Raw genomic sequence first — 15759 nt, 5'->3', positions numbered from 1 at the left:
AAAGATAGCCCAAATTGAGATGGGCCAAGCAAACTATATTCTCAGATTCTTGAATGTCCCAGAGGAGAAAAATGAGAACTTAATTAAGGTAATGGTGGAAGCATTGATAGACATATTGGATATGAAAAAAGATGAAAAAGAAATAGATTTCGTTTATAGAGTTCATACCTGATAAGCTAAAAATAATGGTCTACCTAGAACGGTGCACTTAAAATTTGTCCGGAAGGGCATGAAAGAGAGAGTATGGAGAGAGGTAAGGGAACAATCGTTCATGATTAAAGGGACCAAAATAAAAGTTATGAAAGAAATCACATGGTTAATAAGATCTAGGAGAAAAGACTATATGAAATTGGCAGTGATGATACAGGAAAAAGGGATAATGTACAGATGGTTGATACTAGAAGGTCTGTTGTTTACATATGCAGGTGTCAGAACTGCAGGAACTTCAGTAAGGATGCATTACTTTGTTGCAAAGTTAAGTCGTTTATTGAAAGTTACAGTCAGGAGAAAGGCAAATTGACTCTGATGCCCGGCTGGGCTATCAGTGCATTCTTTATACCAATGTTACAGAAACAATAAAACCTTTTCTCACACCCTCGGAGACAGTCCTAGGTTCCCAGACGGCTTATCTCTAAGGAGTAGGATGGAACCCTGCTGCTTGGCCCTGCTGGGCTAACTTCAAAGGGCACCTGCAGTTGTTTCCCAGGGGCTATCCATTACCCTCCAGTGATTGCAGTTTTGTTTGAAATGCAAGCATTTGGTTAGTAAGCATAAGGTCAAGCATCTATGTTTAGCAGGCCAGTTCCAATATGGAGTTAGTTAGGCTAACAGCAACAGTTCCAGCATACATGAAAGTTACAAGTTCTGACAGCAGGTTGTAGATACAAAATTGACTCAATTCTCAAATTAGAAGAATTTCTCAAAAATCAAACCAAGTATTGGTCTAAAAAAACAGAACATAGAAACTCGAAGGAGACTGAGGATAAGACAGCCCTGAGGGACACTACAGATTTAGTGGACTTATCATATCTGAATGATCAAAAGGAAGGCGAGGTACCACAAGGGGAGGAATTGAACCAAAGAGAAACAAGGCTACAGAGAAAGAAAAAAATTCAACAAAGTGAACGTTAGGAATTTTGAATTATGGCAATGATTAACCAATTGAAGATATTATCTTTAAATGTTAATGGCTTAAACTCGTCACAGAAAAGAAAGCATGTATTTCTACAAATAAAAAAATTGAATGCAGATATTATCTGTTTGCAAGAGACACACATTAAGAGAAAAGATGAATCTCTGCTAGTGGAGAAGGGTTTGGGAAAAGCAATAATAACCTCAGAATTAGATAAGAAAAAAAGAGGTTTAGTAACATACGGAAGGCTTGCAGGCCAAACTGATATTTTATGCCAAGGATGCCAGATTTCAGGGAATTGAAATAATAAGAGAACAACAAAAATTTCTATTGGTAAATGTATATGCACCTAATGACAAACAGGCAATATTTTATAAAGATCTATATTCCGAAGTAAGTAAATCTAAAGCTGAACATATCTGCTTAATTGGGGACTTTAATGCAGTAAATTGCCTGGAAATAGACAGAAGTCCTAGAATTAGTAATAAAAAACAAGGTCTGGCGAGTAGTAATTCACTACCAGAAATTTTTTATAGAATGGCAGAAGAATTTTTATTAGTCGATGCTTGGCGCACACTAAATCCGGATAAAAAGGACTTCACTTTCTTTTCTAATAGACATGGCTCTTGGTCGCGTATTGACATGGTGTGGATAACGGCAGGATCAATGAAATTAATTGAAGAGGTTGAAATCCTCCCACGTACTATAGCGGACCACAACCCTATTATGTTACTTATGGGGGGGGGGGAAGAATGGGTTGGAAAATGAACACAAACTTAACAGAAGATAAAAAAAATTGTTGAATATATAGACCGAGAGATGAAATGTTTTTTTAAGATAAATGTGCAGAATGAGATCTCCCATAGAACTGTGCGGGAAACAAGCAAAGCGTTCTTCAGAGGGTTAGCTATAAATTTTAATGCCTTCAAGAGACGTGAAGAAAATAAAACTTTATTGGATTTGACTGAATTATTAAAAAGAAGAGAAACAGAACTAAAGGGAAAATCTACACTGACAGAAATTAAAAATGAAATTAAACTCTTACAGCACAAGATTCATTTAGTTTTTTTAGACGAGATGGAGAGAAAAATACGTTATACCAAACAACAATATTTTGAGAATGCTAATAAGCCAGGTAAGTGGCTGGCATATAAAATTAGGAAAGAACGTGAAAAAAAGATTATAAAGGTTTTAAAAGATAAGGATGGAAGGCATAGATCTCTTATAGAGGAAATGAAATTAATAGTAAGAGATTTTTACACGAAATTATATAGTCCGGCTGAAATAAATAGAGGGAAACAGGAAGAATACTTACTGAACAAAGTATGTCAAAAGTTAACGGAAGAACAAAAGCTGGCTCTGAATAGCCCAATTACCATGTTTGAAATAGAAGAAGCATGTAAGTTGAAGAACAAAGCGCCTGGACCAGACGGCATATCGGCGGAGTATTATATAACTTTTAAAGAGGTTCTTATAAATCAGTTTAAAGAGCTTATTGATGAGGTTTGGCTTGCAGCAAAGCTCCCAGATTCATGGAGACATGCAAATGTTGTTCTTATCCCCAAAACGGAAAAAGACTCAGATGATGTTAGGAACTACAGGCCTATATCTCTACTCAATGTCGATTATAAGATATATGCTGCGATATTAGCTCAGCGACTAAAGAAGGTCCTCAACACCATAATTCATCCTGACCAAACGGGTTTTCTCCCTAAGAGGTACATGAGAACGAATGTTCAAATACTCTCTGACATATTGGAATACTATGAATTGTATAGAGATAAAAAAGTGGCGTTATTTTTTCTAGACGCTAAAAAAGCTTTCGATAATTTAAATTGGGAATTTATGTTTTCACTTTTAAGAATAATGGATTTTGGAGATGGCTTTACAAAAAATATCCAAGCAATCTATAGGGATCAAGTAGCTAAAATAATTCTCAACGGTGACCTCACAGATGAGATCAAGTTATGTAAAGGCACGAGACAAGGTTGCCCCCTATTGCCGTTATTATTTATCCTTTCTCTGGAGATCTTAAATAATGCTATCAGAAGTAATAATAAAATCAATGGGTTGAAAGTAAAGGGCGAAACATATAAGGTATTAGCATATGTGGATGATATGGTCACGATTTTGCAAAACCCGTTAGAGTCTGTAGATGAGATGTTAAATGAATTAGATGAATTTGGCAAGGTAGCTGGTCTAAAAATGAATAAACAAAAATCAAAAATAGTCACTAAAAATATACCAGCTCAAGATATTCGGAATTTAGAAAGAAAAACGGAATTTAAACTGGAAAAAAAAGTAAAATATTTGGGCATAACAATGACAAGCAAAAGTAGTAACATTTACAATAATAATTTCCTGCCTTTACTAAAAGAGATTGATTCAGACTTGAAAAAATGGAGTAATTTGAGGTTATCCTTTATGGGAAGAATTGTGTTGGTTAAAATGAACATTCTTCCAAAAATGATGTTTTTATTGCAAATGATTAATTTTGTAGTTAAGAAATCGTTTTTCCCCAAATTAGACCAACTGATGCGTTCTTTTGTCTGGCAAGGGAAGAAGCCAAGGATTAAATGGAGAATTCTAACAGATAAAAGAGAAAATGGGGGGTTAGGCCTCCCAGATTGGGAAATCTATCATACAGCTTGTGTAGCACTTTGGTTAAAAGAGTGGATAACCCTGGATAACAAACGAATACTAGCTGTGGAGGGTTGTGACTTACAGGCTGGCTGGCATGCCAACCTATGGTATATAGGGAAAACCCAAAAGTACTTTAGTAATCATTTAATTCGCAAAGCTTTGTATGATGGATGGTTAAAAATAAAAGGGAAAATATACAACAAAACACCAAGGTGGCTATCCCCGGAGGAAGCCTCAGTTCATCCACAACTATGGAACTTTAATAGGGTTATTAGATATAAGGACTTATTAGATGATAACGATAAACTGAAAAGGAAAGAAGAGCTGGAAGCCGTGGGGATAAAAATACATTGGTGGGAGATGACCCAGATTTTGACAAAATATAATAAGGACAAAATAAAGAGGTTTACTAAAGGAAATTTCGATAAAATATTATTAATGGAAAAGAATAAGGTTATCAAAAAGGTTTACAACTATCTGATCCAAATAAAGCTAGAAGACGAAATTGTGAAAGAAACCATGATCAGATGGGCTAAAAATTTAGAAAGGAATATTAACCTAGAACAATGGTCCTTTTTCTGGAAGTTAAATTATAAGACTCTTAAACCGGTTAACTACAGAGAAAATTTCTTTAAACTATTTCATCGATGGCATATCACTCCATTGCAATTATCTAAAATTAGTAAAATTTCCACCTATGTGTTGGAAATGTGGAGTAATAGGTACTTATCATATATGGTGGTCATGTAAATTATCAAAAAAAATTTGGGTAAAAATTCACGGGCTGTTAAAAGAGATTTTAAATATAGACATACATCTCAAACAGGAGATGACGTTATTATCTCTAGTAAGAAATGAAATTCCACAAGAGGGTGAGTATCTAACAATTTATATTCTCACAGCGGCAAAAATATTATCTGCCAAATATTGGAGACAGAAGTTCTGCCCTCCTCAAGAGGGGATTGTAGATAAAATTCTACAAGCCGCAGAGATGGATGTTCTATCTAATCTATTGAAAGGGGTGTCGAAATATGATGCTCTTAAAAAATGGGGAAAATTCTATAATTGGTTGAAGAAATATTAACTGGGGGGATGAGAAATTGACCAGGGTATTTATGTTTGTATTATAGGTTATAGTGTTTTTTTTTTCCTTTCTATCTCTTAATCCCAAATATAAGTATTGAAGCTTTCTGTTTGACCAAACTCACCCTCCTCTTGTATGAATATTGTGATGTTTTATTTAATGTTATAAGTTGTTAAATGCTGAATGAAGCAATAAAAGCAAAGAAAAGAAAAAAAAAAGAAATTTCTTTCTTGGAGATTATTCCTGGACCCTGCCTAGTCTAGTCCTTTCTAGTTCTCCAAATCTCTGTTCTTTGCTTGGAAAAGGGGGAGAGCTTGACCCATCCATTATCTTTTCTGCTACATCTATTGCCATTTGCTATTAAGGCAAACTGGAAAGCAATTGGACTGACTCCCACCCCTTCCAGCCTGTTCTCTGTCCAGGGGTGGGGGGAGGCTTTTAAAATGGAGAGTGAAGGAATTGTTCATTTCAAACCCCAAAGGAAAAAAATGACTTTCTTCATAGATGTATCCATCACTCAGTTTTCTCTCCTTGGAATTAAAGTCAGATGTTGCAGTGGAATGGTCCTGCTCTGACATGTTCTGCCCTGCCAGTTTGGTGTGAGAGCCAGTTTGATGTTGTGGTTAAGTGTGCAGACTCTTATCTGGGAGAACTGGGTTTGATTCCCCACTCCTCCAGTTGTAGCTGCTGGAGTGGCCTTCGGTCAGCCATAGCTATCACAGGAGTTGTCCTTGAAAGGGCAGCTGCTGTGAGAGCCCTCTCAGCCCCACCCACCTCAAAGGGTGTCTGTTGTGGGTGGAGAAGATATAGGAGCTTGTAAACCGCTCTGAGCCGCTGATTCAGAGAGAAGGGCGGGGTATAAATCTGCTGCCTTCTTCTTCCTCCTCCTTGAAGAATAACAGTCACAGCAAACAACATTTTAATGCTGTAATATGGGTTGGACCCAACCAACTTTTATTGGTGGGAAGGAGCAAGGAGGGATCCCTGTTCACCCTGAACAAATCTATGCTGGAGATAGCATAGACAAAAGCTATGCAGGACAGGGGTTATAGTAAGGAGAAGTATTGGGTGAGGTTGAGTAAAGACACTGGCTGGATCTAACCCTAGGACAGGAGGTTGTTGTATACTGAAAACCAGGCATGAATATTATGTAGCAGAGCAGTTAGAGACAGAAGCAGAGTTTAATGAAGTGTTTCATTCTCAGCACAGAATTATAGCTATGATAATCAGACTGTGCTTGATAACTTGCAGAGGAAACCTGAAAATGATTCCAAGAGTTAGCCTCTGTCATTTGCAGGTTTTCTCCAAAAGTGGCATAATGACACATGGGACACCATTTTCTTTTTAATTTTTCTCCTGATGACACTTGGAGTGGCAGCAGGCAATGGGACCTTGGAACAGGGGATTCTCCACTCTGACTGGAGGGCTGGCAGTTCTAGTTATAGCTACCCCAGTTACTTAAACTGAATTCTCAACTTAATTTTTTGTCCTTCTAGTTCACAGTAAATTCTGGAATTGATTTTGTATGTGCTTAATCCAGAATAGTCTGCAATACTAGCCTGGATTCAGGGAGCTATCCCAAAGGCAAGAGTGCTGCTTTCCTGATGTCAAACATCTCTCCTCCTCCAGGAGTTGATATTGTATTATATTACAATTGGTACTTTTATACCAGCAGGGCAAATAAGTCTGGGATTGCTTGTCTACCACAGCATAATGCTCAAACCATTCATAGAGCTTTGTTGTTTCTTGATTTAAAAAAATACAGCTATTTTTCTATACATATTTCACTCATGCTGGGCCTTTTTGGAAATCTAGGATGGGGAAATTTATGACACAGGTCAAAATCCCATTTTGATCTCTGCAACAAATACTATATTCAGTATTAATTTGCAACAAACAAATAAAAAAGCAGTGTATTTCAAGAGTATGTGTTCTGATTCCTTATTATACCACATGATAATTAGATGTATAGTCAGCATGGCATAGACTGTCAAAGTTGAATCTAGGAAACTTAAGTTTGAATCCCTACACTGTCATTGGAAGCTAGCCAGGTGACCTTGGACCAGTCATGCTCTTGGCCTAATGTACTTCACAGAGTTCTTGTGTGGATAAAATAGTTGAGGAGAGAATGATTGTGTAAGCTCCTTTAGAGATGGAAGTGGAGTATAAACAGCTAAATATATAAATTTGCTTAGGTATTCCTGTGGGATAATCACATGAATCAAACACAGTATGTTCTATCACCTTCAGTAATGATCCTGGCTCATGTAACAGAATATTTCTTTTTACATCATTATCGCCAACACATATTTTCCAGATGATAGCACCCATATTTACTTGCTGTTGTCAGACACGTTTCAAAAAAAAATACTAAAGATAGTGCTGATGTGTCATTTATCTTCATCAGTTATATCCAGAGGAGGGTGAACAAAATGGAATTTCTAGCAACTTTACAACATAGGTGGGCTGGGTGAGGAGTCTAGACAACTGTATTTTTTATCCTTTGATGTATTGAGACAAGTAATTCAGTTTGTCCATTCCTATTTAAGAAGTGTATATTGATTGTAATAAGACATTGTTAAATGTCCATTACTTTTTCTGATGTTTTCACTTCAACTAAAACTTAGAAGTAGATTGATCACTCAGGGGTACGTTTTATTTGGAAAAATCTTTAGGCCAGTATTTCTTTTAAAAAAATAATTAAATCCTTTTTCAAATCAACTACAGTGTGTTGAACATTGCCCGATGGTTTAGTAATATAGGGTTGGATCCTACTGACTTTATAGAAATGGAGAGGAGAAACCCTCTTTGACCATCAAAACAGCTGAATTTGAAATTATATAACCGATGTGGACAAAAATTATGCAAGACATGCAGCTAAGATGGCTGAGTAGAAAACCTTGAAGTACAGTATAAAATCCAATCCATGGTTTTGGGTACATACTGAATTTTAGGGGCAAGGATTTCTTCATATAGAAGGTATTAATTGTGCTGAGGACTACTTGTTTGCCAAAGATATTCAGCCAAGTGGCTTTTATACAATATTTTACTTCCTTTTTGGTTTCTTTCATTCAATTGAACCACATGAGGATGAAAGTATCTGTGCAGTGATATTTATGAATTTCATTGGAAAAAAATCAGCTTTCTTTCAGGCATCTGCTCTTTCAAACCACCTAAGGGAATTAACTGGAATGTACTGAGATAATTTGCTATTCAAATGAGCAGCTGTCGCACCCCGGGCGCCCCTCTCAGTCTCCCGGTGCTGCCGTCACCCCTTTATCCCGGGCGACCCCCCTCGGGCACTCTGTGGGCATTCCCCGGAGGTCTCAGAAACAGGGGTGGGAGCCAGGTTACTTCACCATGGCCCCCGTTCCCCTCCTGGCTGTGCATCAGCTCCTGTCACAATCTCACGTGAGGCAGCCACAATAAGCACCGGCCAGCTTCCTCCCTGACCTCCTGCCTCCCTCCCTTTTATCCTCCCGTCCCAGTCCTCCCCCTCCTGTGTTCTTCCCCTCCCTGGCTCCTCCCCCCTTCAAAGCCCCAGACGCTCGGGAGAGGCGTGCCGGGGCTGGGCTGCCTGGGCGTGCCTCGGGTGTCCTAGACTTCTGCAGTGTACTGGGGTGTGGCATCTCTCGCCGCCACGGGCCAGGCGGCTCTCCTCCTCTTTGCCTGGCGCTGGGCTTGGCTTCTCCCTTCTGCTCCCCGACGTCTCGCTCTGGCCAGTCTCCTCAGACCCGGAGACGAGCACGTTGGCTGTGGGGCATTGCTCAGGCAGCTGTCGGTGCTCCTTCAGCGCAGGTGAGCGGTGGGGCTGCCGTGGGGGCTTGGGAAGGTGTGGGAGGCTCTTGGGATGGCGACAGGGGGTGGAAATGGCTGGCAGGCATCGGGGGGTCCCCCTCGCGCAGTCCTCGCCCAGGCTGGGCGGGACAGCATCCTAGTGCTTTCTTTCACTATAGCTGAATGCAGTAAAACATCCAGACTTGGTTTATAGAAATCAAACCATTATTTGCCCACTTAAAACTGTTGTCCAGATTGGTGGATATATATGCATGCACTTCCAGACTCTTCATATTACTTTCACAACATGATCAACATTGCAAAAGTAAGTGGAATTCTTATTTCTTCAGCTGCACTATGTTATGATGTAGCATGTCATCATAAGTGCTGCCTTGTGTTGCCCCAACAAAATGGACAGGAAGTATATTTTGAAATGCTAAAGCAAAGCAGCTCTGGTTAGGTCAATGCATGGTGGAAGACCACTTGGAGTTCCAAGGAAGTAATGTAATAAATAAAAGTAACTCAAATTTGATGGGTTGGATCCAGCCAGCTTTTTGCTCAGTCTTCTCTAAATCCCTTTATAGCCTGCATCTCAGGTGACTTGACTGTGACGTTCCAGCTGTCTTCACCATAATCTCTTTGGTGGTCTAGAGGCTCCCCTTCCTCCCTATTTCACTAGGAGAAAATCTGATTCCAAGTCAGTCTTTGAATAATTGTAGATGCATATTTCTGGTCACCAACACAATATTTTGGCAATTCAAAACATTGTGCTGAGACCTTGCATGATTTTGCTTATCAACATTAACACTGTAAAAAAGGCACAGAAAGAGAGATGGCAGCCATTTTATCTTTTTTGAGTTTGTAATGGCTTAGTAAACATCAAACAATTATTTAATGAATGCAGGCCACTCTGCTAATTGTATTTAGGTAGGGTCTGCCAACCTGGATCTTGAATCATTGTCTGAAGTTTGTATGCTAAGCATGGTTTAACTTTTACGTGGTGTATAAAGGCAAATATTCTGGAATACAGGTTTTGCTTTACTTTAACAAGAGTCACAGCAGAATAGAGTTGAAGGGACCTTGGAAGACATAAAGGACAACTCAGGGCAGGTCTTCCTCGTTCTGAGATGCTGTCCTCACATTTTCCCCCTTTACAGAGGCACAAGAAAGAACAACCCCAGCATTTACTGAGAAACACCAGGATCAGACTGATCATTTCCAACTCAAATTTCAGTTTCACAAATTAATCATTGTTAAAATAAACCATGATTTTGAGTTAGGTCTGCACCAAGCCCTTATAATGTTTTTTTTTTTTAATACAATCTTTGCATCTGCCTGTCTCTTCACTTTGTGCTTCTCCATACTTCTCCACATTCTATGAAAATGACAGCAATGTACATTTTGCTATATAAAAGTACTGAAATTAATGTTTTGGGTTACAAAATATTGAAGGATAAGATTCAGTGATTTTAATCCCACTCCCAGTGATTTTAATTAGAGAGTTTGGCAGTGAAACCTTAAGCAGAGTTACATCTTTCAAAACCTACTGAATTCAGTGGATTTAGAAGGATGAAACTATTTTGGTTTACAGCACTGTTATGATTGACACTCTCACAGTGAGATCAACAATAAAGAACCTACCTTTTCTTCACTGCATTGGCCCAAAACTCAGTTATATAACCATAAATCCATTTATTTAAACATGGAAGAGTAATATACCCTATGCCACAGCAAGCAAATGTATTTTTCGTGTTATCTCTATATATGCATAAATATTCTTAGATCTGAGACTTCCAACAACTAACAATGGATGGAAGTGGAGGGATCCTTTTATTAGTGCTCTATTTTTCCCTCTACATTTCAGCTTACTTATCTTGTACAAACCAACTTGAAGCCCATGTACTTGGCTGAACAGATTACTATTACATCCTGTTTATATATGCTTATGAAAATGACTTACAAAGATGGTGAGATAGCTGGACAGGGGTGTGTGGGGGGGGAGAACATCCATGCGTACTATCTGGGCAGAATGAATCTTAAAGCTGCTAACTGCCTGTCAATGTACTATAGTTTGCTGAAGTCACTGTAAACTTCATCCTGATTTGCAAATTCACAAATACTAAATATCTAGAAGGGATGTGAGAGCGATGTGGCTGCAACATCTTTCAGCCCATTGATCTCCAGGGTTGATTCAACTGATCTGGCTGGCTAGGCAGGTGTCTCCTCCCTCCCTTACTGCTCTGGGTGTGTTCCTCCTGAAACTGCACACTTGATGGGTGTGTTCCTCCTGAAACTGCACACTTGAAGGAAGAAGATGACCATTCCAGATAGGAGTGTACTGTTCTTAGGTCAAGGGTACGCGATAGCTGCGTTCACCTGCTAGAACCTCAGTCAATATCTAAAATATCTCCAGATATTAATAAAGAATATGCAGGCATTCTATGCTTTGGTCAGCACTTTTTCAGCCATGCTCAATCATGCTCTTAGATCTAAATGTGAAGATCAGTGAATGAACCACAAAGTGCATCTCCATATGCCGACTACCGCAAATATAAGTTTATATTATAATTGCTGAATGCGTCATCATTGTAGCTTTATGCTTGAGACCAAATAGTTTTAACTGTGGTTGATAATTTTACCTTTAAAACAAATGATTTAAATAAATGCTAAATAAAATGTATTCAGACAGACTTCTAAGAAATATGGTTCAGGGGAAAAAGCCTCTGCTTTATATCCTGGTTTAAAATGGTCAAACTTGTTTTGTAATAAAGAAAGGAATATAAACAAGTTCTGGATTAAGATTTTCAGTATTTTTGTTATGTGCTCCATTGTGACATCTATATATAGCAGATTGATCTCTCACATTTTGGGAGAAACGTACAGAAGAAATGATGCATGAGAACAGTACCACCATGACTGAATTTGTGCTCCTTGGGATTTCTAACCAATCTGAACTATAAGCCTTGTTTTTTACTGTTTTCTTGCTTATCTACCTCTTCATCCTGCTCGAAATATGCTCATCTGTGTTTTTACTGGGTTACATCACACTCTGCAAACACCTATGTATTTCTTCCTTCAGAATCTGTCATTCTTAGATATCTGCTTTACATCAGTAACTATCCCCCAAATGCTTATTAACCTAATGGCAGAGAAGAAAACGATTTCATTTGTTGGCTGTGCTATGCAGATGTTCTTCTACGTTTTCCTGGGAGCAGCTGTATGCTACCTTCTGGCAATTATGTCATATGACCGTTATCTGGCAATCTGTCATCCTTTGCATTATATGAGGCTCATGACCAGGAAGGCCAGTTTATTATTGGTCTCTGGATGTTGGGCTATTGGGTTCATTGCATCTCTTGGGCAGATGCTGCTGATATTTACTCTCCCCTTTTGTAGTTCTGAAATAATTAATCATTTTTTCTGTGCTGTCCTCCCACTGTTGAGGCTACACTGTACATGCCCCTACATGTATGATATAGAGAGAATTCTAACTATCTTCCTGGTTCTTGTCACTCCTTTCTTACTCATCTTGTTTTCCTACATTCTAATCATTGTTGCTTTCTGGAATGTTACCACAATGGAAGGGAGGAAAAAGGGTTTGGGCACATGTTCCTCTCACCTAGTCTCTGTGATCCTCTTCTACAGTACTGCTATGTTCACATACTTGAGGCCCAGTTCAAATTACTCACTTACTGTAGACAAACTCATCTCTCTCACCTATATAGTAGCTCCTGCCTTCCTCAATCCCATTATGTATAGCCTGCAGAACAAGCAAATGAAAGAGGCCCTGCGAAATGTATTAGCCAAATTCAGAAGTTCTGTTGGTATCTAAAGGACATTTTGATTCATTAAAACACTTAGATGGGCAACCTTGCTTGTCTTAGGTAAAAATCTTACTTTTGATTGTGTCGTTTCCCCATCTTTTCCCCTGAGATGTGATAGCAGTAAGGTTAGGGTTTAGGTGGGGCCAAGAGATCTCACAGAATTACAACTGATCTCAAGTCTACAAAGAAAATAGCTGCTTTGGAGGTTACTCTATGGCATTATATCCTGCTAATGTCACTTCCTTTCCCAAACCTTGCTCTCCCCAAGCTTCAGCCCCCAAATGTCTAGGAATTGCATAACTTGGAGTTGGCTGGATAGTATCCTAGGCTGGATAGTATCCATGGCTATCTGACCATGCCACATACTCTCTCAATTTCAGACATTACTTGTACACTGTGGAGCCCAAACATGTAAAACAATAGCCATTTTGGCAATATAACAATGACAAATGTTCTGTTTTATCCAAATGTATATGTGTTGTGGGTGTGTGACCATGCTAATATTCTATTATGAGTCATGGTTTATGGAGTTTCTAAACTGGATTCCATCACTATAATTGGAAGAAATCCTTTTCTTCTTGCAGGAAGAATATTGCTTCTGTGAAAAGAAAACACCATCCCTGAGTAGAAGGAAACCTTCCACAATCAGAAAGACACCTTTTGATTCAACTCCATAATTAGCAGATGAGTATTCCCCAGGGAGAATAAGGTGTCCAAGAGAACTGGATCACAATGATGAGATACCAATGAGAGCTAAAGGCAAGATCATTTGTACCTGTAGAATGAGGTTGTAGAAAGCATACAAGATTTTCCTTCCCCCTTCCAGTCTAAGAAGAATGTTTAATAAAGCTAATATTAGAATTACATTAGAAGAATGTAATTTTTGCCATATTTCTATTACATTTGTTTAGAATGAATGTTCTTAAAATAATTCCCCTGTGTTCCCCCGGAAAAGATGGCTGCATGGAGGGTAGAAATTGGCATTTTAGCCCACTGAGACCCCTCTCATCCCTAAACACAATTCTTTACAGGGTCTCTCAGATCTCCATAAAATTCTCAACCCAGGGCTGGTATACTTATTTATATGGCTCCATAAAGGATTCATACTTACTGCATTTACCCTCACAACAGATCTGTGAATGTGAAGTAGATCATGGGAGGAGGTCCCTAGATCACCCATTAAATTTCCATGGGGGAGTGGGGATTTTAATCCCACTCCCCCAGATCATAGCCAAATGCTTTCACAATTCACATGTGGAACATTGCTCCTAAAATAATTGCTATTTGTCTATATTCCCATTGATAGGTTTGGGTTAGTGATAGATCCAGTCAACCTTTTCACTTATTCCCTGTCTCTCTCCTTACTATAGTCCCTATGTCACGTAGCCTTTTATATATATATATAAGTGTTGCATGATTCACAGTATAGCCTTTTTGAGTGCTGAAAAAGAACCAGCAGAAAATCTGGTTAAATCCAACCTACAAGCCTAATATATCTCAGTGACAAAACAATATAAGGAAACATATGTTCATCTCCAATTATAAAGTGGGATTAACTGAACTGTTTAAGTCAGTGTTGACCAGTTATCCTTCTATACCGTCATCCTGGTCAAACATGTCTATGCATATATATCATAACCATCAGGATAGGTTTTTGATCAATGGAAAAACTGGTTGCATCTGACTTCAATTCAACATATAGCCTAACTCCCACTTATCATCATAGTAACTGAACCCATGTAGCAGCACCGCTATGTGGTCCATTCAACTAGCATTAACAAACACTGCTGTAAAGTAAGAGGTTTGGGGAATACAGCCCGGGTCCCCAATTTTGAACACATGAAATCTGAACTCTGAAGAAAAAATTCTTTAATGTGACTTGTTCCACAGTATAATCTTACTAACCAATTTTCTCTACTCTTTGAATTTGTTACGTTTCAGACTAATGCGGAATACAAAATAGGCAGGCTGGAAGGATTATTAGATAAATTTATTTTGAAGAAGAAACTAGCTTGTATAGCCTAAGTAAAATGCAAATATGTCACTTAAATTATTTTGGATATCAATACCTTTGCCCATCATCTTTGATCATCCAAAAAGTTTTCTCTCCCAAATTCTCTTAAGGGCACTTTTGACTTCTTTATTACGAAAGCTATATATGATAGGATTCAATAAGGGGCTAACAACTGTATAGAAAAGAGACAGATATTTGTCACTGTTGGGCGTGTAAGTGGAATTGGGTTTCAAGTACATAATGCAAGCTGAACCAAAGAATAAAGTCACCACTATGAGGTGTGATGAGCAAGTGGAGAAGGTCTTTTTCCGACCTTCAGCAGAAGAAATTCCCAAAATTGTGACAATAATACCAGCATAAGACAGCAAGATTAGAATGAAAGGAAAAGTCACAAAAATCATAGCCACTACAAACACAGCAATTTCAGTCCTCGAAGTGTCCTCACAAGCCAATTTTAACAATGGGGGGATATCACAAAAGAAATGGTTTATCTCATTGGAGTCACAAAAAGGCATAGTAAAAACCATACTGGTGTGACCAAAAGACATCAAAAAGCCACTTAACCAAGATGCTACAGCTAGACTCATGCACACTTTCCTGTTCATGAGGACAGGGTAGTGGAGAGGCTTACAAATGGCAACATAGCGATCATAGGCCATTGTAGCCAGGAGGAAACACTCAGAACCACCAAGAAAGAAATCAAAATAGGTCTGTACAGCACATCCTAGGAAGGAGATGGACTTGTTCCCAGATAGAAGATTCTCAAGCATCTTGGGGACATTGACTGAAGTGTAACAAATCTCCAAGAAGGATAGATTTCTCAGGAAAAAATACATGGGTGTGTGAAGGACAGGGTCAACCAGTGTGAGGAGAATTATGGCAAGATTTCCTGCCAGTATAATGATATAGACAAGCAGAAATGTAGAAAATAATATACTTTGTATGTTGGGTTCATTTGAAAAACCCAGGAGGATGAATTCAGTCAGTGTTGTTCTGTTCTGTGGCATCCGTTCTTTCTTTATCAACAATCTGGAAAATAAAATAAAATACACATAAATCTAAGAATTAAAGGAACAAAGGACTTGATCCACCAGTTTATTTGCTACTAAGAAATGAAAGAGAATAATAAGGAAAGATTTTAGTGAATTACCAAAAAAGGTTCCATTTAGGATTATGGAAGCTACACAAACAAAAAGAATTAGGAAGTAGAAGAATTCAACAAGGCTAGGTGAAATAGACCAACAGATTCTTAAACAGGAAAAAAAAGAGGTGAGAAAACTTAATT

General features: G+C 38.4%; 1 protein-coding gene across 1 annotated transcript; it reads right to left on the bottom strand.

The window, feature by feature from the left end:
* Positions 1-14548: 14548 nt before the first annotated feature.
* On the bottom strand, positions 14549-15499 carry LOC132583807 (olfactory receptor 10A7-like). Its single transcript, XM_060255482.1, has one exon. It carries the CDS (start codon positions 15479-15481, stop codon positions 14549-14551), a length of 933 nt encoding a protein of 310 aa, XP_060111465.1. The 5' UTR covers positions 15482-15499.
* Positions 15500-15759: the final 260 nt, after the last annotated feature.

Source organism: Heteronotia binoei, chromosome 15 (assembly GCF_032191835.1).
Source record: "Heteronotia binoei isolate CCM8104 ecotype False Entrance Well chromosome 15, APGP_CSIRO_Hbin_v1, whole genome shotgun sequence".
In the NCBI taxonomy this organism is placed as follows: domain Eukaryota; kingdom Metazoa; phylum Chordata; class Lepidosauria; order Squamata; family Gekkonidae; genus Heteronotia; species Heteronotia binoei.
This window is presented reverse-complemented; position numbering and strand designations above follow the sequence as displayed.